The sequence below is a fragment of the Bos mutus genome, chromosome 17 (assembly GCF_027580195.1).
Source record: "Bos mutus isolate GX-2022 chromosome 17, NWIPB_WYAK_1.1, whole genome shotgun sequence".
NCBI classification, from domain to species: domain Eukaryota; kingdom Metazoa; phylum Chordata; class Mammalia; order Artiodactyla; family Bovidae; genus Bos; species Bos mutus.
The window spans coordinates 9,443,667-9,468,470 of NC_091633.1; the positions used below are offsets into that span (position 1 = coordinate 9,443,667).

The window sequence follows — 24,804 nt, forward strand, 5'->3', positions numbered from 1 at the left end:
ATGCAAGGGCTCCCAGCCTCGGGGTGGTTGTGTTCCAAGCGACAGGATTTACCCTGGGCAGCAGGGACAGTCCCTCCCCGTGACCCACCAGGAACAGGCTCTGCTCTCCAGCTCTCCACTGTCCCCACTTGAGCACTGAAGCAACCCTCCTCTGAAGGCCCCGTTTCTGAAGCTGGCAGGATGGGGATGGGGACTGAGGCGCAGTTTTCCAGGGATGAGCAGCTGCCCGGTGAGCAGTAAAGGTTTGCAGGCTCAGATGTCCTGGTCACCCGTCCAGCAGACTGTGGAGGCTCCAGGGTCCCTGGGAGGCCATGGTTACTGGGAAGAAGAGGCCATCTGCGTGGAGATGAAGGTCTCGATGACACTGTGGTTGGATGGCAGCAGGTGGCTGTGGCCATTGGTGGAGTCGGAGCTCTGGTACAACACCAGGCTGCTGGAGGATACTGCGGAGGCAGAGGAGGCAGCTGGTGCCCGCCACGCTGGTCCCGACCCCATGCCCCACCACCACCGTCCCTGAGGGTGTTTGGGATGGGAAAGTAGCACCCCTGCACCTCCTGAGTCTCAGCAGGTTAGAACCCCAAGGTCACACCTCAGCTCTCAGGCCTTATTAACCCAGCCCGGCTCCAGGGCCTCCAGGGTGTGGCCCCCACAGCCCCAGCACAGTTCAGCGAGCACGTCAGAGGAGCCCTGGTGAACCAGCGTCGTGGTTAGTTTTCATGCCTCAGCTTTGCCTTTTAGTACCCAGTCATGATCCAAAGCCCAGTCCAGAGATCGCTGTGTATTTTGCAGTTGTGGTTAACACCTACGTAAGTTGGTGTTAAGTAGTAGAGATTTCCCTTGACAGTGTGGGTGGGCCTCATCCAATCAGTCGAAGCCTTTTGCCCAAAAGCTGAGGCTTCCCAGAGAAGGAGACTGCAGCAGGGCCTCCTGCCCTGCAGCTTTCAGACTTACAGACCCCACGGTTGTATGAACCAATTTCTTAAATACGCACGTGTGTGTGTGTGTATCCCTATTGGTTCTGCATCTCAGGAGAACCCTGACTGATTCACATGGTTAATGAATGGACGTGGAGTTTGGACCTGGGTCTGGGTCCTGGCCCCACCACCTCCAAGTCCCTCTCCTCCTCGGGTGCTTTCTCCTCTGGAAAACAGGGGTGCTGCTGCCCACCTCATGGGTCGAGCACAGAGCCTGGACCGCGGAGCCCTCAGGGACTGTCCCTGCAGCCTCCAGGGCTGGATGGAGGACCCCAAGACTCAGACTTAGCAAGCAGCCGGGTCTCAGAGCCCAGCAGCCTGACTCCACAGTGCCTGCTCGTCACTGTGGTGTTGCGGGCTGCAGACTTGGGTTCTCAGGGAACGAAAATGCAGGGTTTGGGTGGCACATGGTGGGCTCTGTGGTCGCTACCGGGGAACGTGAGTCCTGACTCCCCAGGAGAAGCCAGAAAGGTGTGAAAGCTCTTAATTTTTTAACTGTTGGCAACAGATTCAAAAAACACCAAACGCGGAGCCAGAGGAGCACATCCACGAGTCATCTCCGGCGCCTCCAGCAAGCCCTTCCCACACCTTCTATTCCGCCCTACTTCAGGTTATCTTCTTCCTCCACCGAGTTAATGGATGTTCCGGTGAGACAGGCCCGCTTCCTGTGGCTTCACACCCTCTCGTCTCACTTCAGGAGAGCACCCGTGCCCCCTCGCATGTCCACCCCTCCCCGCCACCTCCCTCAGCTGTGGGGACAGCGAGAAGGGGTGGGGTGGGGCAAGGGGGCTCACCGGTGGGGCTGGCGCTGAGCCGATGGCTGGGCTGCAGCTGCTGGATGCCAGCAGGGTCCTGGCCGGGGATGTGGATGGTGGTGGCCTGAGACACCGGCGTGTGAAGCCCGGACTCACTGGAGGCCTCAGCATCTGAGGTGAAGACCTGGCGGAAGAGCAGCTCCTGAGCCGTCCTAGACGGGGGCTGGGGCAGGGCCCATGGAGGGGCGGGGCCTTACCTGCTTGGTGGGCGTGAGGCTGGCCAGGGCGCTCAAGTTGGTGGTGTCGGTGATGAGCATGGTCTGCGGAAGCAGGCCCGTGTGGGTGTACTGGGCCACCTCAGGCTTGTGACTGTAGAGGGCTGGCCAGGAGGGAGGAAAAAGGAGGGTACAGACATGGCACCTGGGTCCGGCTGGGCTCCTCCCATGAGGGGCCTCAAGGCAGAGGCGTGGGCCTGGTGAGCCCCGCAGTGGGGCAATGGTCGGGGACTCAGGGCTGATTTCTAAAACCTGGGAGCTCCAGGTAGAAGAGATGGGTGCTGCCCCCAACCGCAGGGGCCTGCTCTGCCTGTCTTGTGGGAAGGAGCCTGGGGGAGGCGGGGAGCCCACTCCTGCCGTCACCTGGAGAGCGCAGGTGTGGAAGGGACCCAGAGGTGCAGGTGCTGATGGGGTACTCAGTACGGGCCCTGGATGGAAGGGTCAGTGCCCTGGTGAGGGGGGCGCATCTTATCCCCCACCTCCAGGGCCCCTCTCCACAGCGTAACCCAGCATTCCATCTGCAGTCCCAGCCCCCCCAAAACACACATACACCAGCAGAAAAGCGACACAAATCACGTATGGTCACGTGGACTCAGATGAAAACACAGCCACCCACATACACACATAAATGGTGGCCGCCACACACACAGACGTTCAGGTCCACAATTCCCTCATCCAAGAATCCAAGTTCCAGAAAGGTCTGAAAACCAACAGGTGTTCATCAGGTTGGTACTAGAGCTTGTCTGGTGGCAAAGTCGGTCCTGAGCCTATTAACCCTGCTTCGTGGAATTCTCCCTTTGGCTGCAGAAACCATGGTGTTTGATGAAAGGGTGTCGGACCAAGCCTTGCTGAGAGTGTTGTACGTCCTCATGGTGTATGCACCATATCACCTTTCTAAAAGCTGAGGGGTACACATGGCCCCAAGGGCACATGTGGGTGTGTACACACGACCACATGGATTCACACATTGAAATGTATTCAGCCCATGGACGTGCATCTGAGCACCCCCAGAGCCCCCATCACAGAAGCACTCACACTTCTGTGAGTATCAGACACACACACAGACCACAGCATCTGCCACACCGCCCCTTCCCCTGGGTTCCCACCACCCCACCCCCCAGCAGGGGGCCAAGGGGTGCTCACCGTGGGGGCTCTGCAGCTGGGCCATGGTGGCCATGAAGGGGCTCTGGGCCACGTGGCTTTGCACAGAGGGCATGAGTGGCTGCTGATAGGAAGGGTGCAGCGGCTGCGAGAACTGGACAGGCTGCAGGGTGGTCAGGCTGCTGCCCATGCTGTTGATGACCGGCACACTCTGTGCCTGCGTGGAGGCCAGGCCTGAAGTGGTGGGAGGGGCAGGGGTCGGCCAGGCCTCCGGCTACCTCCGTGGTGTCCCCAGGCCCAGCCCGGACCCCCAGGGGCACCAGCCCTCCCTCCTAGAGCCCGTGGCTTGGAGGAGGGGACGAGGTAATCCGGAAACAGCCTTGCACTGCATTAAGGCCCAGGCAAGTGACTCCCCCTCTCTGAGCTGCCAGCTTACTATAAGGGCAGGGAGTGTGTCAAAGAGGGTTCCTTGGTGCCCTGGGGTTCTACAGCAGCGCAGAGGCCTTGGGGCTTAACTCTGTACCTCTTCCCCAGCAACTCCCTGTCTGTCATATATTGAGCTTCTGCATAATAGTTCTGTGAATAAACTCTTTCTGAACTTTAAGAAAAAAAAACTAAAACCTAGAAAACGTCAGTCCCCCTTACACTGCTCTGTTTTCCTGTAGCTGTTTCACCATCTTAGGTATTGTGTAACTTGTGTATTATGTTTATCGTCTGCCTCCCCCACTTAGGTGACTGAGTTCTGGGGCTCTTTGGTTCACTTGTGTATCCCTGGTGGAGCATGGCGCAGGCACTCAATAAATCTATGAATGAATGAGTCCCAGTGGCTCTCCCCATTCCTGGATTCAGCGGGAGACCCCATGAGGCCCTCACTCAGATGGCCCCCTTCCAGCCCCACCAGCTTACCAATGACCAGTGTGGAGGCTCCTGTGTTGGTGAACGTGGGGCCCAGGGAGGCAGGCTCTCCAGGCCCAATGGCCATGACCCCGGGAAGTGAGGCCATGATGAGGTTCTGGGGCTGCTGGCTGAGGCCTGGAGATGTCTGCTCCAAACTGTGCAGTGCTGTCAGGGTGCTGACCGGGGGCAGGGGGCCCCCAGTGGCCGAGACCTTGGAGGGGAAGCCAGACTGAGTCAGGGTGGGGCCCCACCCTGCCTCCCCGGGTACTGCCCCAGAATCTCCCAGCTGAGGGGAGATGGGGGAGGGTGGGGGGGACACTCACCAGCTTGGCCTCTGTGCTCAGCAGACTGTGACTGGGCTCCAGGCCGGTGGGAGACACTTGATGCAGGGGTGCAGACACCGTCACCAAGGGACCGCCGCTGCTTGAGGGCACTTCTGCCCCCTCACTGGTGGCAGGCTGTCCATAGCGCACGCCTGGAGTGGGAGCAGTGTCCGGCGTCAGCGCCCCAGTTTCCTGCCTGTGCCCACGGCCCCCAACACCCCAAATTGTATTGGCTTGCTCAGGCCACTCACACCATCTTTCTCTATGCAGCCAGCAGATTTTGCTGGAGTATCCACTTCCTGCCAGGCCCTGTGCTGGCTGCTTGTTCCACCCCTTGAACACAAGCTTTGTGTTTTATCAGCTCTGTGGCCCCCCACTGCCCAGGGCTACACCGGACATGCAGTCAGTGCTCAATGAAAGACAACAGAGCCAAACTGAACTAGGCTAATGAAATTAAACCGCAGCAAACTTGAATAGAATGAATTGGAATTAGGTAAATGAAACTGATCAAGCTGAATCAAACCCGAAATGAACTGAGATTGAGTTGAATTGGATCAAATCGAATTGGATTGAAATTGAACTCTACGATACGAGATTAACTGAATTTCCTTGAAATACATTTAGTTAAACTGATCAGTTGGGGATGGGATTGGACAAAACTGTATGAAATTTAAATGAAACTCAGATTATAGTGAGTTGAACTGGATTGAGTTGAACTGAGCTGAAAGGGATTAAGTTGGCTTGATCGAGGATGAATTGCAGTAACCGAAATCCAGTGAGGTCGGAGTGAATGCGGTGGACAGAAGAGAGGGCAGTGGGTGGAGCTGAGTGGTCAGAGGAGAGGAGAGGGGTGGGGTGGATAGGGTGCGAATGGAGCTGGAGCCATAATGAGGTGCTAAGTGGTTTACCCCATATTCCCTTTGCCCACTGCCCAGTCCCCCTGCCCACATGGCACTCACCGTGGACCTTACTGGGGGAAAGGGCAGGCGGGGGCAGACCAGGGGAGCTGTGGGCGGGCAGCACAGGGCTGGGACCTGGCCCCGGCGGCGGCCCGCTGTACGTGTCCATGGCCAGCTTGTGCCGAAAGGCTTCTTCCTTGCGGCGATTGGCAAACCAGTTGTAGACACGCACCTCTGTGACGAGGTTGGAGCCCAGTCCCTGGGCCTGCGACGGTGACACCCCCCTCTGGATGCACTCCGCCCTGGAGAGACAGGTTCTGTGAGCCTGGGGGAGGTACTGAGAAGCAGGGCTCTCTACCCGAGAGTCCACTGAAGCTGACAGACCTGGCTTCTGAGCCCAGTCTGCTCTGCGATCTTGAGCAAATGGCTTAGCCTCTCTTAAGTCTCTTCATACAGAGGGAGCACAGTAAGCGGAGGGTGAGTGAGATGAGCAGCCCCACTCAGGCGCTTGGGTAGGCAGGGTAGCAGTTCCTAACCGTTTTGGCACCAGGGACCAGTTTCATGGAAGACAATTTTTTCATGGGCTGGGGTGCGGGGAATGGTTTTTGGGGTGATTCAAATGCATTACATTTATTGTGCACTCTGTTTCTGTTGGGGCTTCCCTCTGCCTGCAGTGCAGGAGACCCAGGTTCGATCCCTGGCTCAGGAAGGGAATGGCTACCCATTCCAGTGTTCTTTCCTGGAGAATTCCATGGACAGAGGAACCTGGCAGGCTACAGTCCATGGGGTCACAAAAAGTCGGACACTACTGAGTGACTAACACTTGTTTCTATTATTATTACATCAGCTCCATATCGCGTCATCAGGCATTAGATTTGGAGGTTGGGGACCCCTGGGTAGGGGGTGGGTGCCAGAAACAGAGCTAGGTTTCAGGCCCTGTATGGGAGCTGAGAACTCCTGGGCCAACAGCTGCTGCTGCTGCTGCTGCTAAGTCGCTTCAGTCGTGTCCGACTCTGTGCGACCCCATAGACGGCAGCCCACCAGGCTCCCCCATCCCTGGGATTCTCCAGGCAAGAACATTGGAGTGGATTGGGGGGCCTCCCTCAGGATCCAGAGCCCTCCTTGCCTTCCCCAGCCCAGACCCAGCCCAGACCCAGCCAGCCCTGCCGACCGCCAACCATTCTACCTGTTGCACTCCTCCACCAGCGCCTCCCGCTCCTCCTTGCTGGGGTTCTTCTGCCTCTCATAGGCCTGGAACAGGATCTGCTGGGAGGCTGGGCCCCATTTGAATCGGTTTCTGCGCCCCTTCTTGGTCGGCAGCTCATCTCCCGCAGGCTCTTCAATCAGCCCACCCTGGCCTGCATGGGTGAATTCTGCGGGCACAGAGAGCTGTGAGCAGGACACTGGCCAGCCCACCTTCCCGCATCAGCCTGAGCATGCCTCTGCTTCTTTCTCATTCTCAGGGTGCTGAGCCAGAGGAGCTTGCAGCTCGAACCCAGAAATTGCCTAATCCAGTGATGACAAACACACAGCACACGTCACCCCTTGCCTAACCTGTGTCCAAGGCAGACATCACTAATCAACCCCTGCACACTCTTCTATTGGGCCGAGATATAATCTCACAGTCCTCAATATAAGGCTCCAGGTAGGCATCACCTTTTATTCACATTGGACACATATGCCATCCCATTTTACAGAAGATGTAACTGAGGCTCAGGGAGGTGAAATATTTTTCCAGGGCCACACAGTAGAGCAGAAACCTGAACTTGTATCTCCTGAGTAGATTCAAGAGTTATTTTCAACATTCTAGCCTTGAAAATCAAGCCTGAAGTACAAGTATTAGCCAGTAGAGAAGATACCCAGCCACTTTCTCAGCTGATTCTTTGGTAGGAGGCCAGTTAATGGCACTTCCAAATAACAGAACAGCTAGCTGCCCTTCAAACAGCAGAGGAAATATAGATGTGTGTATATATATATCTATATATATATAGTGTATGGCTCATGTATGCACGGGGGTCATCCCTGGTGGCTCAGGATTCACCATATTCTTGCCGGGGAAGCCCCATGGACAGAGGAGCCTGGAGGGCTACAGTCCATGGGGTGGCAAAAGTCAGACATGACCAAGTGACTAAATAGCAGCAGTGTTTGCATATAATACCTCTGGAAGGATCTGTATGAGACTAGGAATGCCCGTGGCTGCTTTAGGAGAAGACTCCTAATTTTTATTGTAAAATCTTTCTTCTGTTTTATTAAAACTAAGTATGAGTATTGCCTTAAAAACAAACCTGGATAATTATAAAAGAAACATCAAAACCCATCTTTTTTACACTTAGGCTCAAAAGTGTGGAAGTGCACTTGGGATTCTATAGGGTACGAAGCTCAGGTGGTAAAACTCACCATGCCCTGAATGAGAACATGCCTAACTCTCCCCAGGTTTGCAGTGGAGGTGTTCCCTGAGCATACACCTCGCCTCTGAGCCTTCGTTGCTGCTGTTCCTTCTGCCTGAAACTCCCTTCCCTGCATCTTCAGGGGTCGAAATTCAACTGACACTTCAAGACTTAGTCAAGAGGTCATATTCCTCGTGTGATCACTCCTGATGCCCCTGCCTCCGTGAGGAAGAGGAGCTGCTTCTCTGCAAGCTCAACACTTGGAAACGTTCCCTGTGGTGCCCTGTGCTGGGCCTGGAACATGGTGCGTGCTCCAGAAACGCTGGCTCTTGTTGGTGTTATCACATTTTAATTCTCATCTCACCGAATCATGCGGATTTGTCCTCTGGCTTCCCCTCTGCACAGGACGCTCTTAGAAGGCAGGGACCCAGTTCATCCATCTCTCGATGCCCAGGATCAACCCTCTTTCCCTCCACCAGAGCGCCTCCCACAGAACAGGTGATACACGCTGGTTGAATTCCCCTCCCCCCCCCCACTACCACCCGCTCCTCGACTTTGTCCATCTGCCTATCCAAGGAATGGGGAGGGGGCGAGACTTCCAGCCCCCGCCCTCGAGCTGCAGGGAGTCCCAGGCCCTGCCGGGAAGACGGGCTGCTGTCGGTCATTACTTACGCTGGGCCACCTCTCGCTGCTTGCGGACGTACCAGGTGTACAGGGCGGCTCGCTTCTGCGTCTTCATGGGCGTGCCCTTGTTGAGGTGCTGGGACAGGTGGGACTGGTTGAGGCCGGTGGTGTCGACCACCTCCCGCTGCGGGATGTTGTGTTGCTGCAGGTAGGACTTGACCATCTTGGCCACACGCCACGGGTCCTCCCTGGGGGAAGGACCGTCTGCTGAGCCAGGGGTGGGTGCTGGGAGCCCTGTCCACCCGGGAGGCGGGGATGGTGGATGGAGGCAGGTGTGGAGCCTAGGGGCCTGTGGCCTGACTCAGGGACGGGGAGGTATGGGCACTCATGTCAGGACACAAGGACATGGGGGCAGAGATTCACAGACACACACACACGTGGCAGACGTGCAGACAGGCCCCAACCAGCCCTGCACACACAGGAACAGATGAAGGTTTAGAAACACACAGTGATACACGGACACACATGTAGACTTAAACAGGCTCACCCTGGAAGCTACACAGGCCCATGGGGAGGATCCTCCGTTAAAGACCCCTCCTCATTCTACCTAGAAATGTTATTTGTGACTGTGTCTTATCCACTGAGAGACTGTACACACCTGGAGGGCAGGAACTGTCTGGTTCTCAGCACCCAACATAGGCCTGACATAGAGTATGCCCTTGGTGACTGCATGAATGAATGACTGTACGTATATATGGATGGATGGATGCATGCATGGATAGGTAATGTGATGGCCAATGGATTGATGGTGGGTGGTGGGTGAGAGGATGGATGGATAAATGGGTTGGTTGATGGGCAGATGGTAGATAAATGGACGGATAGGTGGGTGTATGGATGGACAGATGGTAGGGTAGACGGGTGGATAAGTGGATAAAAGCATGGATGGATGGATCGATAGGTAATGGGATGAACAATGGATTGATGGTGGGTGGCGGGTGAGAGGACGGCTGATGGATAAAGCAATGTGATGGTTGATGGGTAGATGGTAGATGGATGGATGAACAGGTGGTGAGGTAGGTGGATGGATGAGCAGTTGAAAGCATGGATGGATGGATGTGTGGATGGATAGGTGGGTAGGCGGGTGGATGTACAGATGAGAGTGACCTGCTGGAAGAAAAAAGTTGGATCTGTCAAGAAGGCGAGAAACATGATTCTCCCACTTGACAGCCAGGGTCACTGAGGCTCAAAGCACTGTGTCACATGTATCTCTTGCCCAGGGTCATGGGGTCAGCCCAGCAGAGTCCCGCCCCAGCTCAAGGGATTTAGTTCTAAGTTGGCTCATCTGATAAAAATTACATAGCGTCAAAATGCCTCCTGAAAGTCTGCACTTAACCCTAGACGATGGAGCGGCCAGTCTCCACACAGCCCTGAGGCGGATGGCTAGTTTTTCAACAGAGTCCCAGGGTTATGGGCTGGCATCCCAAGAACTTCTTGTAAGAAAAAATGTACGTAGTTCTGTCACTGGAGGGATTCAAGGGACCTGAGGCCACTGTTGCTCAGCCTCCTGCCCTCAGCTCACCGTGGGGAACAGAAAGGGTCAGGCTGCCTGTACCAAATAAGTCCTTCCCTCTCCCTCTCCTGCTGTGTCTCAGCCTTCCTCTCTTCCCTTCATCCTCTCCTGAGCTTCTGCTACATCACGTGGCAGATGCAGCTGTGCTGAGAGAGGCAGAACTGGGATTTGAACCCAGGTCTGTGCAATCCTAAGCCTGTGTTCCCACCGCCTCTTTGCAGCTATTTGCTTTCAGAAATCGGAGGCTTCCAATACTGGCATGTGTGACAAACGGCGTGTTGCTGCATCACATGTCGCAGCCAAAGATTGGATACAACCTGAACGTCCAGCAAAAGGATGCTGATCAACCAGATTGCAGCGCCTCCCTCCAACCCCCTGAGAAAGCTCTGCACAAGCCCAGCTGGAACAGTTCGTCTGGTACATCTGCTGTGTGGGGCCTTCCCTAATGGCCCAGTGGTAAAGGGTCCACCTGCCAACACAGCAGACACAGGTTCCAGCCCTGGTCCTGGAAGGGCCCACATGCCTCAGGGCAACCGAGCCCATCTGCCACAACTGCTGAGCCTGTGCTCTAGAGCCCGGGAGCCACAACTCCCAAGCCCAGGTGCCCAACTACTGATGACCACATGCCCTAGAGCCCGTGCTCCCCAAGAGAAGCCACCACTATAAGAAGCCCACACACTGCAGCTAGAGACTAGCCCCTACTCGCTGCAACTAGAGAAAAGCCACACAGCCACAAAAGCCCAGCACAGTCAAAAAAGAAACAAATAAAATTATATATTAAAAAATAAAATTTAAAGTGGGACAGGGTCTTTCCTGGTGGCCCAGGGGTTAAGACTCTGTGCTCCCTAGGCAGGGGGCCGGGGTCAGGGGACTAGACCCTATATGCTTCTGCTAAGAGCCCGCCCGAGGCAACAAAGCTCTTGCATGCCGCAATGAAGACTTGGTACAGCCAAATTAAAAAAAATTTTTTTTAATTGGGATAAAACATGTCTACATATTTGCTTGTGTTCACATAAAATACCGGAAGGATACAGAAAGAACTGAAGACACTGATTGAATGCTAGGGATGGGGCGGGGTGGGGGCTTTTCTCTGTTACTCTTCTGCGCTTTGTAAATTAAATGATACAGGATCATGTGTCATATATATCAATATCATATATTGATAATATACTACATAGATCATGTTTAAAACTGAATTGTGAAAAAAATCTAAAAGCAAATTAACCTCGCTCCCAGCACTCCAAAGCCCACCCCACAGTGCCTTCCCCCCCGGGCCTTCTCTTTCCTCCAAGAACCAGTCTTGCCTGCCCCACTCTGAGACCCAAGGGCACAGAGACCTTCATCCTCATTGGCCCTCTGACTTCCTCCTTTTTTATCAGCAGGTCGCATAGAGGGAGGGAGGAAGGGAAGATAGGGACAGATGTAGTTAAAACAGTCAGCAGTCAGTAGCTGATTGGCAGCCGGGAGAATGCATGTTTTTGGGTATTCACAGGGAGCCAGGCACTGTGCTAAGGGCTGGTCATTTAAATCTTAACCCTGGAAGCTAGGTGCTACTTGTCGACTCATCTCACAGGTGAGAAAACTGAAGCTCAGAAAGGTGTGTGCTTGTCCAAGGGGACCTCACTGGGGCTCAGGACTATTTCACTCTGCCTGTACCCCTGACATCTCCCTGAGCCCTGTCTCCCTGCTTTCAGGGGCCCTTAGAAGCCTCTCCTCCCTGCCACCACCCCCTCCACCAGCTCCCCAGATGCCAGTCAGTCCTGGGAGGGAAGGGCAGGACAAAGTCCAGCCTTGTGCTCCACGGCAAACATGTTTATCTGATTCTGGGGCTGGGCTGCCCATGGCCTCCCTCCTCCCCCAACTGCAGTCATCCCTCTCCTGAGAGAGAGGTCCTTCTTCCCTCCGTCTCTTCTCCAGAGAGAAGGAGCCCAGTCTTCCTTCAGCAGCGCCTCTCCGGGCTCAAATTAAAGATCTGCTCTCTCCCTATCCATCTGACCCCGTGTGTCTCTGTCTGTCTGTCACTGTTTCACACACACTCTCTTTCTGTCTCTTTGTCTCTGTTTTCTGCTTTCTCCACCTCCACAACACACAGACACACACACACACACACAGAGTCTCCAAGAACAGGGCTCTTTTCAGGACATTTTCCCCAAGGCAGAATTAAGAGGCCAGGTCTCCAGGCATCTCCTGCTTTCACGCTAATGGGTTTGAGTTAAGCCAATCCCCAGTTCGAATCCCACCTCTGTGACCTCACGCCTGTCATGTACACGCCTCTCATCCGCCCTGTAACAGGATGATGGTTCCACGTCTGCCTCCCAGTTGTCTATTGGGAGAACTGGATGAGTTTCTAGCAGGGGTGAAATGCTGAGGTCAGGGCCAGGCACACAGTAAGAGCTCAGTAAGTGGAACGATATTGTTACCACCACCACCTCCATCATCACCACCTGCAACTTAGTCCTGGGGCCTCCCAGCCCCACAGCAGAGGGAAGAAGGCTCAGGAATGGTGGATATCTGCCCATATCTCCCTCCTCCCACCTCCTGCCGGTTCTGGAGTCCCTCAGAGGTTTGAGACTTTGGGCCTCTTGCTTACAGGCCCATGGGATTTTGGTGGGTCCAAGGTTGCAGAGCTGGGAGACCAGCCTGAAGAGCCATTTACCTAGAGGGGAGCCGAGTTCTCAGCGTGAACCCCAGTTCTACCACTCACCCTCCAGGTGGCTCTCGGAAGTTGCTTAACTTCCATGTTCCTCAGTTTCCTCAACCATGATAGGGGGCTAATAATATTTCATAGGTTATCAGGAGGAGAAGATGAGTTTCATGCATTTGTAAGCCCTTCATAAACCCTAGGGGACTTCCCAGGTGGCTCAGTGGTAGGGAATCTGCCTGCCAATGCTGGAGATGCAGGATTGATCCCTGCATCGGGAAGATCCTCTGGATGAAGAAATGGCAACCCACTCCAGTATTCTTGCCTGGGAAATCCCATGGACAGAGGAGGCTGGCAAGCTACAGCCCATAGGATCTCAGAGTCGGACACGACTTAGTGACTGAGCACGCACGCACGCGTCAGCCCTAGAGCACTGCATGGAAATCAGTCAATGGTTAACAGTGAGACTGCTGGAGGAGGGTAAAGAGGGAGATGAACGTGTCAAAGAAAGGCATGTGACCTCAGGGTGCTGTGTCAAGTGTGGAGGACCTGGGTCCAAGTCCTGGCCTTCCTGCTTTGTAAGGCTACCTCGGGCAGGTCACTTTGCCTCTCTGAGCCGTAGTTTGCTCATCTGTAAAATGGGACCATTGATAATAGCAGTTGTTTGTTGCACTTACATGCCGTTTAACCCTGTGGGTAAGCATTATGATCAACTCTGCCTTGCAGAGAACACTGGGGCTCAGAAAACTAAAACTGCCTGCCCCAGCCAAGCTGGGGATCAAGTCCAGGCAGGCTGGCCTCTGTCGGGGTGTCAGATTGTCCCACCTCAGCCCCTGTCTTCCTGCGTCTCCGGGCCTTGGTACTGCCCAATGGAGAGGACCAGAGACCCTCGAGTTTGAGCGGCTCAGGGATAGGAGGACCTAGGAGGACACTCAGGAAGGAGCCCTGGGGACAAGCTCCTCCCTTGGCCATAGCAGCAGATGTCCCCAAAGCTCAGAGAAACCTACTTGTCACTCATTTATTCATGAATGTCAGCTACCAGGCTGGAGATCAGGGGTCTGAGTGGTGAACACAGATCTGGAAGAGCTTCGGTAGTCATGGCCCGAGACAGAAAACAGACAAATAAGATGATCATAAGTAATGATACATTTCAGGAGAAAGTCAGCGAAAATAGAGGAAGAGAGTGATGATGCTGGAACCTTCCTTTAGATGGGGTGATCAGGGAGGGCCTCACTGACAAGGTGATATTGGAGCAAAAAGGGGAAGGAATTGGTCATGGGAAGATCTGGAAAGAAGGGTCCAGGGAGAAGGTACAGCACGTGCAAAGGTCCTGAGGTGGGAATCAGTGAAGTCAGTGTAATGTAAGTGGAGGAAAGTGGTGGCGGGGAGAGAGGTACCTGAGAAAGAGGTCAGGGAACCAGGGCAGGGAGTGTGAATTTTACTCATTGTCCTGGTCAGGGAAACCAAGGCAGGATGAGAAGAGACATGTCCAAGTTAACTCTAGGTCACACCTGGCTTCCTGGGAAAGTCCTACCCTTTCGCCATCCTTTCCAGCCTCAACTTCCCCCACCACCCAGGGCTGTCACAGGGGTCCCCCACCCCTCTTCAGCCTATGTCCTGAGGCTCAAGGCCCCACTTTCCCCCCTCGGGGTGTTTTCAGATCCCTTTTGTTACCTGAACAATAAGTAACCCAGGTAGTTAGTTATAAACTCCGCAGGAACAAGGAGCTGGTTGATAATTTATAGCAACATCTCAAATTTAAATGGAAAGTAAATAGCATGCTGTTAGCATTAAAGAAAACCCAATCGGGGCGGGAGGCAAGCACTCTAGCTTCCTCGCAGCTTGGGGCACCTCGCTCTCTCCCCAGCCCCTTCTCCCAGCTACATGTCAGCCCCAGGCCCCTCCTGGCTCCTCCGCTCCACTCTGCTTCTCCAGGTCTCTCTCTCCATCTCCCGAGACTCACCCCCAACCCCGTCTCTTCCTTCTTGTCTCCTCTCTCTCCCTCCGCCTCCAGGTCTCTGCTGGTTCCCAGGGAGCACTTTGACCCCTGCGTGCTGTGGATCAAGCCTTCCTGTCCACCCATCATCCTGCTGGAGGGGCTACTGGTCAAGAGGCCCCACCCAGCCAGGTAAGGCCTTTGGTACCCCCCCTGCCCCCTACTCCCCGCTGAAAGCCCCCAGGCCCATCTGGGGCCCTGAGCAGTTCTGGCCCAGCCCCACCCTGTCCAGGTTGCCCTCTCCCTGGGTCTGGTGATGCCTGACTCTATGCCCCTCCCCTGCAGCCCAGCAGGGCCCTTTGCCCTCCTCCTCCTGCCAAGTCAGGGGGCCCTGGCTGCTCCCCTGCCCCCTCCCCGGCCCTCAGAAGGCCTGGCAGGCCCTGAGGGCTCCCTGAGGGATGGATCCCGCCCTCCCCCACCCCAGGCTGGGATCCAGACCTTGGACAGAAAAGAGATAGTCTTTAGGAACTCTTCCTCAGCAACCCACCTCCCCCCGACCCCGTCATCCCTAGCTGCCGCCAGCTCCGACCCCAGTCCCAAGAGAGGGGCATGGAGCCCCAGCTGGGCATCCTTAGTCCAGCTCCTTCCCCTCTCTGAGCCCCAGTTTCCTTTCGTCATCCTTCTCTGTATGTAGCTTCCTCCAGAGTTCATCTCAACATTGCCCGAAATGACGCCGGTGAAACCTCAGCCGGGCACCCCTCCCCGGACTGTTAGGAGGGAGGTTACAGAGCCTTGGAGGGGTGCTGTCCCTGCAGCCCCCAGGCTTCCCTTCCTTCACCTCCAACCTCCCCCAACCTCCCCCACCCCCACCTGGGGGGAAGTCAGAAATGGCTCAGGCCTCCCCAGGCCACCAGCCCTACAAGTTAATGATCACAGGCCTTATCAGAGCCTTTCGCCATTTATAAATTTATAAAACAAAAGAGAAATAATAAAGCCCGTGGGTAATTAGTAACCAACTCGGCTCTGCTGAGGAGAGGGGAGCAGAGAGCTCAGACCCACCCCGTCCTCCAGGAGATGGGGAGAGCCAGCCGGTGGGTTGGGGGTACAGAGCAGGGAGGCTTCTAGCGATACCCGCTGGTGATGGGGGGCCTGAGGCTGTGCTGGAAAGGGGAGTAGCTCCCCTCCTGAGGCTCCATTTCCCACAGGTAAGAAAGACCTGGGTTCTCCGGGCTGAAAGCTCGAGTTCTGCGGAGGCAAAGGGGGCCCCCCAAAACCCTAGCCAGGGGTGTGCCCTGATGTTTAGCTGGGAAGTTAGGACTGGGGGACTAGAAATGTGCCTGGTAGCTAAAAATTCCCACCACCACCCCTTCCCCAGTTCTCTCCCCGGGTACTCAAATTGTGGATTCTCTGCTCTGTTCCCATCTTGGGGTTCCCCTGCGGGCATGCCCCACTTCCCAAGCTCTGGGCTGGAAGCCTTGGCTCATGGGGACAGGACCCTGCAGAGGGCCGGATCGGGTGCTGGAGACTGCAACCTCCAAGCCAGAACCCCCCTCCCACCACCTCCAAACTCTAACGGGCCCTGTCCCCGTCGCAACAACCAGGCTACAGCCCATGGGACTCTGGACTGGGAAGGGCGGGCAGGAGCCGAGGGTGGGTCCCTGTCTCAGGGCTCCTTGGGAGCGGGGGACAAGGGAGGGGTCCTTACTGCAGCAGGGTCTCCACCACGGCCTTCTGGTGAGCCGCCTCTTCTGGGCTGAGGCTCTCCAGCTCCTTGAGGATGGGCGGCGTGAAGTCGTCCCCATCATCGTCCGTCTCGTCCTCTGAGCCCCTGGTCTCCCCCAGCCCATTGGGCAGCTCGGCCAGCTCCCCTCGGCTGCCGCCACTGCCGCAGGACTCCCCCTTGTCCAGGGGGCCATCTCCAGCCAGCAGGTAGGGACCCGGCTCACCCAGTGCCTGGATTAGCGCCTCTTTGCTCAGGCCTGACTCGAGCAGGGCCGCCAGGAGCTCCGTCTGCAGCTGGCTCAGTTTAGAAACCATGGCTCCACTAGCGCCGGGCCACGCGGCCAGGGGCCACCAGGCCGGCCGCCTCCCCCGACCGCGTGGGCTGGCTCCGTGCTGGCCGGCCCGCAGGCAGGCCCCAGCCAGGCTCCTTGCACCCGCTGCCCCCCCCAAACCCCACTAGCCAAGCCCTGTGGGCACCCCCAACCCCCAACCCTGGCCCCAGTGGCCAGTGAATCAGGGCCCCTGCCCGCTCTGTTTACATTGGAGCTGGGGAAATTCTCCAAGGTTCATATTTATCCGTGTGCTTAGCGAAGGGACTGAACTTTGGACTTCACCCTGCGCAGTGCAGGCCTCATGGCAGTGCAGAGAGTGGTAGAGCCGCGGCCTTCAACGGGAACGGGCAGAGTGGAGGGTGGGGGAGGCGGCGATGGGGGGCCAGACAGCTGGGACGCAAGGTGCTGGGAGCCGGGGAGGCCTCTGGGTGACCAGCATCCGGCCCCACCCCCGCAGGACCTTGCAGTGGGTCAGGCTGGAGCAAGAGAACCAAACAGCAGGTTACCCTTGGGCACAGAAGCAGCAACGATTTCCAGGCTGTTGGGCCAACTATCCTCAAGGGCAGGGCAAGGTCACATCCACTTGGGGACAACCCCCCACAGCCAGCCAGGGCACCAGGCCTCCCAGGAGGAAAAACGCGTTGACTCACGTCTACTGTGGACTGGGTCTGTAACTCACGTCATTACCTCTATGCAGCCCCCTACAGCCGTGAGTGGGCACAGGGATTATGCCCTTTTTACAGAGGAGGAAATTGAGGCTCTGCGAGGGTAAGCAACTCACCCAAAGTCACGCAGCTAGCAGGGACAGGACCTGCAGGGTGAGGCTAGTCAAGTTCTTGACTAAGGAGCAAATTTTAAGGGGATGATGGAAAAACTCAGTACATCTAGAGAAAATAATAGTTTATATAAGGATATTAAAAGTTCTAAATTAATGCAAACCCTAAAAGAATTTAAAAGAAATGTCCACACAAAAACTTGCACATGAATGTTCACAACAGAATAATTCACCATAGCCAAAAAATAAAAAAACATACATACCCATCAGTGAAAGAATGGGTAGAAAAAAATCTGGTCTGTCCTTACAATGGCGTATTATTTGACCATAAAAAGGAGTGTGGGCTTCTCTGATGTCTCAGCATCCATCTGCCATGCAGGAGACACAGGAGACTTAGGTTCGATCCCTGAGTCAGGAAGATCCCCTGGAGAAGGAAATGGCAACCCCCTCCAGTATTCTTGCCTGGAGAATCCCATGGACAGAGGAGCCTGGCAGGTTGCAGTCCATGGGGTTGCCAAGAGTTGGACACGACTAAGCGACTGAGCACACACAGCAAAAAGGAGTGAAGTCCTGATTCATACTCCAATAGGTGTGAATCTGGAAGACATTATGCTAAGTGAAAAGAAGCCAGACACAAAAGGCCATCTATTGTACAATCCCACGTGTAGGAAACATCCAGAATAGGCAAGTCCATATGGACAGAAAGTGGATTCATGGTCGCCAGGGTTTGGAGGGATGGGGGTCGGGGCAGGGAGTGGCTATTTGGTGGGAATAAGGTTTCTTTGGGGACGATGGAAATGTTCTAATATTGATTGTGTGATGTTATACAACTCTGTGATTTTACTAAAAACTGCTGAATTTTGCACTTTAAATGGACAAATTTTATAATATATGAATAAAACATATTTCTTAATTAATGCCAAAAATCTGATGAACAAAAAATATCAAATTTTAAATAGAGGCAGGTTCCAGCCCTCCCTCACTTCCTACTGATCCAAGCCCTGGACAAAAACTCATCCTCACACCCCACCAACCCACATCTTCCCTTTTCCAGTAAGAGCCTGGAAAAACTTCCTGCTGTCTGTTCCCTGGGGTGGCCATAAGCCCCCAGAACGAGGGGTGCACACCGTTGCCTGGAGTGGGCGGGGTGGTGCTGAGGAGCCCCTGGGCTGGGGCACCTCTCAGGGGTCTGAGGAACCAGGGTCATGCTTGCCAACAGTGGAGGGGAGAAGGCGTCATGTGGCCAGGAGGCTCTTGCTGCAGACCAGGCCAGGCCAGCAGAGGGAAAAGCGGGCTGGTCAAGTCTTAATTTTTGCACTCACTTGACACATTCAGCAACCGTGAGGCCCATGTGGCCACTGAGCCCCTGAAATGTGGCTGATGCCTCTGGGCGAAACAACAATATTTTAGGTGAAAGCTTTTTTTGTGTGTGTGTATTTTAAAAAAAATTTCTGGCCACGCTCTGTGGCCTATGGAACCCTAGTTCCCCAACCAGGGATCGAACTCATGCCCCCTGCATTGGAAGCATGGAGCCTTAACCACTGGACCGCCAGGGAAGTCCCGAAGGATTTTAATCTTAAAACTACATTTTTAAACATCTTACATTAAAAATTAGAAACCTTAATTTCACCCATTTCTTTGTACTTTTATAATGGTGCCACTGGAAACATTTAAATCACATGCACGGCTCACATCCTATCTTTACTGGACTGTACCTCTCTGTCATTTACTTACACTGCTGTTGTTCAGTCGCTCAGTCATGTCCCATGCTTCGCGACCCCATGGACCGCAGCATGCCAGGCTTCCCTGTCCTTCACCATCTCCCAGAGTTTGCTCAAATTCATGTCCATTGAGTCGGGATGATGTTTGGTTTTTTATGGTCTGTCTGCCTCTGCTAGAAAGTCCGCCTCACTCCTCCCAGGGCTGGGCTTTTGTCTGTCTTGCTCACTCCCAGTGCTTAGAATGTTGCCTCATCTGTACTTAGTAGGCACTCAATAAATATTCATGGACTGAATATATTTCATTGCACACCGACCACATGTACTCAGCTCTGCACTAACCTTTAGTAATGTATGAAATGCTCAGAACCACTCTACGAAGTAGGCACTGTTATTCCCCCTCTGTGGAGGAGAAAACAGAGGCTCAGAGGGGTGGAACAGCTTGCTCAGAGTCCCCCTAGAGCCTGGCAGTCCAACTGCACGGGATGGTGCTGGCAATTGCCCCTTGGGAAAATGGGACCCCCACATTTCTTCCAGTGCTTCCCTTTATCTCTAGCATAAGTAGCCTTGGGGTCAGGCAGCTCACCACTGGGGGCAGATCCTCAAGTCCAGCCAAAGGTCAGGGAGGACGCCATGTGCTGTCCCCTCGTGGCTCTCGCCTTTGTTACCCGCTCCAGGAAGCTGCATGGCACCTGCAGCTGCCCCTCGGAGACTCTCGCCTAGAAGGTGGAGCCGGATTGCGTGGGACCTGGATGCCCAGCACGACTTTTTTTTTTGCCACACCAAGAGGCCTGTGGGATCTTAGCTCCTCCACCAGGGATCGAACCCGCATCCCCTTTAGTGGAAGCACGGTCTTAAACACTGGACCACCAGGGAAGTCCCATGGCACGACTTTTAAAGTCCTTAACTTCTGGGGCCCCTGGCAGCCAGGTGCCTGAGCCAGTGACTTGGGGACGGAAGGTGGATTTAATTGGGAGGGGGACTAAGAGCAGGAGTAGGGAGATCCTGCAGGGTATCTAAGGAAAGAGCCCCACCACCAAGGGCCCAACTTCAGCTCCCACCGCACACAAAGGCTGTTGTCCTGGGCCCCCTGAGTAGGGCTCCCCTCTTGAATGAGAAGGGTGTCAGATATTGATGCTTGGCAAACAGAAAGGGATGGATCCAGGCCCCAATCTGCCCTTCTTCACAATCAGGGGACACATCTGAATGGACATAGAGGTTGGGAGAGGCATTTTGCCTTGTTGAAAATCACATGAGACCTAGTGTGAATTTCACGGACCCCACACACACACACACCCCAACCCCAATGGGTGGCCTCAGGCAATGAATTTGCCTTTATTGACTGATGTATAAAACAGAGATATAGATCTCCAACTTTTTACACCTAATGCAAGTATTCCAAACTTTCTTGGTTCTAGGCACCCTCAATGTCTCAGTAATTTCTTTTTTTATGGCAGCCCCTACTTGCCTCCCCACTTCCCTGTGGGGGAAAAAAAAACAAAACCCAACAGTTACGTTTAGTAAGTAAGTGAGGTCAAAACAATTAAGTATTTACGTCAACTTAGTTGCCACTTGAGTGAAGTGAAAGTCACTCAGTCATGTCTGACTCTTTTCAACCCCATGGACTGTAAAGTTCATGGAATTCTCCAGGCCAGAATATGGAATGGGTAGCCTTTCCTTTCTCCAGGGGATCTTCCCAAACCAGGGATCGAACCCAGGTCTCCCACATTGCAGGCAGATTCTTTATCAGCTAAGCCACAAGGGAAGCCCTTGAAAATGCATGTAAATTGAAAGAAAAATAATATTTTAGCTTCTTCTTCAGTTCAGTTCAGTTGCTCTCAGTCATGTCCAACTCTTTGTGACCCCATGGACTGCAGCACACCAGGCTTCCCTGTCCGTCACCAACTCCCAGAGCTTGCTCAAACTCCTGTCCATCGAGTCAGTGATGCCATCCAGCCATCTCATCCTCTGTCGTCCCCTTCTCCTCCCACCTTCAATCTTTCCCAGCACGAGGGTCTTTTCAAATGAGTCAATTCTTCGCATCAAGTGGCCAAAGTATTGGAGTTTCAGCTTCAGCATCAGTCCTTCCAGTGAATATTCAGGACTGATTTCCTTTAGGATCGACTGGTCTGATCTCCTTGCTGTCCAAGGGACTTTCAAGAGTCTTCTCCAACACCATAGTTCAAAAGCATCAATTCTTCGGCGCTCAGCTTTCTTTAGTCCAACTCTCACATCCATACACGACCACTGGAAAAACCACAGCTTTGACTAGACGCACCTTTGTTGGCAAAGTAGTGTCTCTGCTTTATAACATGCTGTCTAGGTTGGTCATAGCTTTTCCAAGGAGCAAGCGTCTTTTAATTTCATGGCTGCAGTCACCATCTGCAGTGATTTTGGAGCCCAAGAAAAGAAAGTCTGTCACTGTTTCCCCTGTTTCCCCATCTATTTGCCATGAAGTGATGGGACCAGATGCCATGATCTTTGTTTTTTCAATGTTGAGCTTTAAGCCAACTTTTCAGTCTCCTCTTTCACTTTCAGCAAGAGGCTCTTTAGTTCTTCTTTGATTTCTGCCATAAGGGGGTTGACATCTTCATATCTGAGGTTATTGATATTTCTCCCATCAATCTTGATTCCAGCTTGTGCTTCATCCAGTGCAGCATTTCACATTATGTACTCTGCATATAAATTAAATAAACAGGGTGACAATATACAGCCTTGACATAACTCTGTTCCCAATTTGGAACCAGTCAGTTGTTCTATGTCCAGTTTTAACTGTTGCTTCTTAACCTGCATATAGATTTCTCAGGAGGCAAGTAAGGTCGTCTGGTATTGCCATCTCTTTAAGAATTGTCCACAGTTTGTTATGATCCAAAAAGTCAAAGGCTTTGGCATAGTCAATAAAGCAGAAGTAGATATTTTTCTGGAACTCTCTTGCTTTTTCTATGATCCAATGGATGTTAGAAATTTGATCTCTGGTTCTTCTGCCTTTTCTAAATTCAGCTTGAACATCTGGAAGTTCTCGGTTCACGTACTGTTTCTTCTTAAATAATCCTAAGTATGTACTAATGAAATAAGTGGATTTATTGGGCTCTATACAACTGCTCAAACCCGGGAATTAGATTGAACATGAGCCCCTTCATTTCCCGTCCTACAAAAATTTTTACATGAAACTTTTTAAAAAAATCAGAACAACTGCCATAAACCCAGCTTCACAGAGTTAGGACATCTAACATTCAAAATGCAAATTACCTTGACCTGGTAGTTTGAACGTTGGCCGATAGATGTCGCTGTGTTCCTTTCAAAAATCCTCTAAAATATTCTGTGGTGCCCAGGGGCACCTACCTGGAGGCACAACTTGGGAACTGCGGACCCAAGAGATGCTCTCGGACAGACGGTGTTCAGTAAACTGTAGTTGTGAACTTTTATCACCGTTCTCGCCTACTGTGTGAGCAGATGTTTGCAACATTCTGGCAAGACATAGGCTTCTACTTAGGAAGCAGCACAAGAGGGGTGCCCTGTCATCCAATCTCAGGGCTCTCTCGGAATTTAGTTACCACCCCCACCAACCCCACCTCAGGACGCATCTGTTTTCATTCTCAGACTATTCTTCCTCCCAGCCCCACTGCCTTTTAACCTTTATTGAACAGTCGCTGCTATATGCAATTTTCATGCTTTTTTCATTTAACCTCTCAGCAGCCTCATGAGGTAGGTACTTTTAGCCTCATCTTACAGGTGAGCAAACTGAGGCTCTAGGAGGCTATATAATCTGCCTGTCTAGTGCTTGGCAGAGCTAACTTTGAACCCAGATCTCCCTGATGTCAGAATCCAACCCCTTGACCACTATTCCATACCACCCTGCCTTTGAGGCAGTTCACGCTTGCTAAATACTTGTTACTATTATTTTGGTTGGTGTCGTCATTGTTTGTTGTTCTGGGTAAGTGTCACTTCCCACTGGCCTTGTCATCTTTGTGCTGGTTTTTACAGATGAAGAGACTAAAGGTGCTGAGGTGGAATAAGGCACAGTGGTTAGGGACTTCTCTGCTGGCCCAGTGGCTGAGTTCACGCTCCCAATGCAGGGGCCCAGCTGTGATCCTTGGTCAGGGAACTAGATCCCACATACCACAACTACGAGTTCCCATGTCCCACCTAAAGATCCTGTGTGCCACAGTGACAGCTGAAGATCTGTGCTGCAACTAAGACTGCACACCAAATAAATACCTAAATACTAAAAAAAAAAAAAAAAGACACAGTGGTTAAAAGCAGAGACTCAAGTCCAACTGCCTGGATTTGAGCCTGGCTCTGTCACTTACACTCGGACATGACTGGGCGACTCAACAACAGCAACGACTGCCACTTACCAACTGTGTGACCTTGGGCAACTTACTTCTCTGTGCCTCAGTTGCCTTCTTCCGTAAAATGAGAATGAAAATGCTATCTGTCCCGAGAGCTGTTAGGAGGACTGATGAAGTAATTCACAGAAAGCACCGTGCCTGACCGGAGAAGGCAGTGGCATCCCACTCCAGTACTCTTGCCTGGAAAATCCCATGGGCGGAGGAGCTTAGTGGGCTGCAGTCCATGGGGTCGCAAAGAGTCGGACACGACTGAGCGACTTCACTTTCACTTTTCACTTTCCTGCATTGGAGAAGGAAATGGCAACCCACTCCAGTGTTCTTGCCTGGAGAATCCCAGGGACGGGGGAGCCTGGTGGGCCGCCGTCTGTGGGGTCGCACAGAGTCGGACACGACTGAAGCGACTTAGCAGCAGCAGCAGCACCGTGCCTGACACACTACCAGCACTCCCCATGGCTGAATGAGTGGCTGCTCCACTCCCATTGTTTGTTGCTCGTTCAGTCGTTCAGTCGTGCCCGACTCTTTGCAACCCCATGGATTGCAGCATGCCAAGCTCTCCTGTCCTTCACCATCTCCCAGAGTTTGCTCAAATTCATGTCCACTGAGTTGGTGATGCTATCTAACCATCTCATCCTCTGCCTCCCCCTTCTCCTTCGTTTGCAAAAGTTCTCCACATCAGAGTTCCTGCTCCCTGCTTTATTTGATTCTTAAGCCCTGATTCTGGCATCCAAGGCCATCAATACCTCAACCCCACTCTCTACCCAATCACAGAATTTGTCCTCTCCACAGCATACCTGAAACTGTCTCCCATCCAAGGCTTTTGCACACACTGTTTACCTGGAGACCCTCACCTGTGAACCTGTCTTCAGGATCCTCCTGAGTCTCCTCCTGACTCCTCCTGCTGCCCACAGCAACATGAGCCTTCACTAGCCAGCCTTCCCTAACTCAAGGGAGCAGAACCAGCAGCCACAGAAAGCCTGGGGTTGGGGATTAGAAGCTCAGATTCCTGACTCCACACTCAAAGGGTTAAGCTCAAAGTGTGCCTGCTCCTTGCATCAAAGGGTAGAAAACTGAATCGTGTTACTCTGCAAATCAACAATAAATGGGGTTGTATGTGTGTGTTTGGGAAAGATGAGAAAGGATATAATACAAGCTGTCAACATCTTTGACACAGAAGTATGCACAAAGAAAACCAAAAAACAGTAGCGGAAGGAGAGAAAGAGAAATAAATGTCAAAAGAAAGGAAGAAGAATCTGTAACTATATAAGGTAATAGATGTTAACTAAACTTACTGCGGTAGTCATTTCACAATATATGCGGACATAAACCGAGCCGTCACGTTGCACCTTGAACTAATACGATGTTATAAGTCTACTAAATCTCAATTTTAAAAATTGGGGAAATTAGATGATGATGATGGTTGCAGAACTCTGGTTATATACTAAAATCATTAAACTGACTTTGTTTGGCTGTAGGACATGGGGGATTTCAGTTCCCCGACCAGGGATCGAACCCATGCCCCTTGC

General features: G+C 53.1%; 1 protein-coding gene across 3 annotated transcripts; it reads right to left on the reverse strand.

Annotated features, from left to right (window-relative positions):
- Positions 1-315: 315 nt before the first annotated feature.
- HNF1A (HNF1 homeobox A) lies at positions 316-16,419 on the reverse strand. Of its 3 annotated transcripts, none has more exons than XM_005891490.2 (10): positions 16,088-16,419; positions 8,284-8,483; positions 6,411-6,597; positions 5,285-5,526; positions 4,326-4,477; positions 4,012-4,213; positions 3,148-3,339; positions 1,987-2,108; positions 1,769-1,913; positions 316-443 (listed from the first exon to the last, which is right to left on the reverse strand). In XM_005891490.2, exons 1-10 carry the CDS (start codon positions 16,417-16,419, stop codon positions 316-318), a joined length of 1,902 nt encoding a protein of 633 aa, XP_005891552.1. The 3 variants fall into 3 exon arrangements, with proteins under 3 accessions (XP_005891552.1, XP_005891551.1, XP_070242109.1); XM_005891489.3 differs by having other exon boundaries at positions 1,769-1,931; XM_070386008.1 differs by lacking the exon at positions 3,148-3,339.
- Between the last annotated feature and the right edge of the window lie 8,385 nt (positions 16,420-24,804).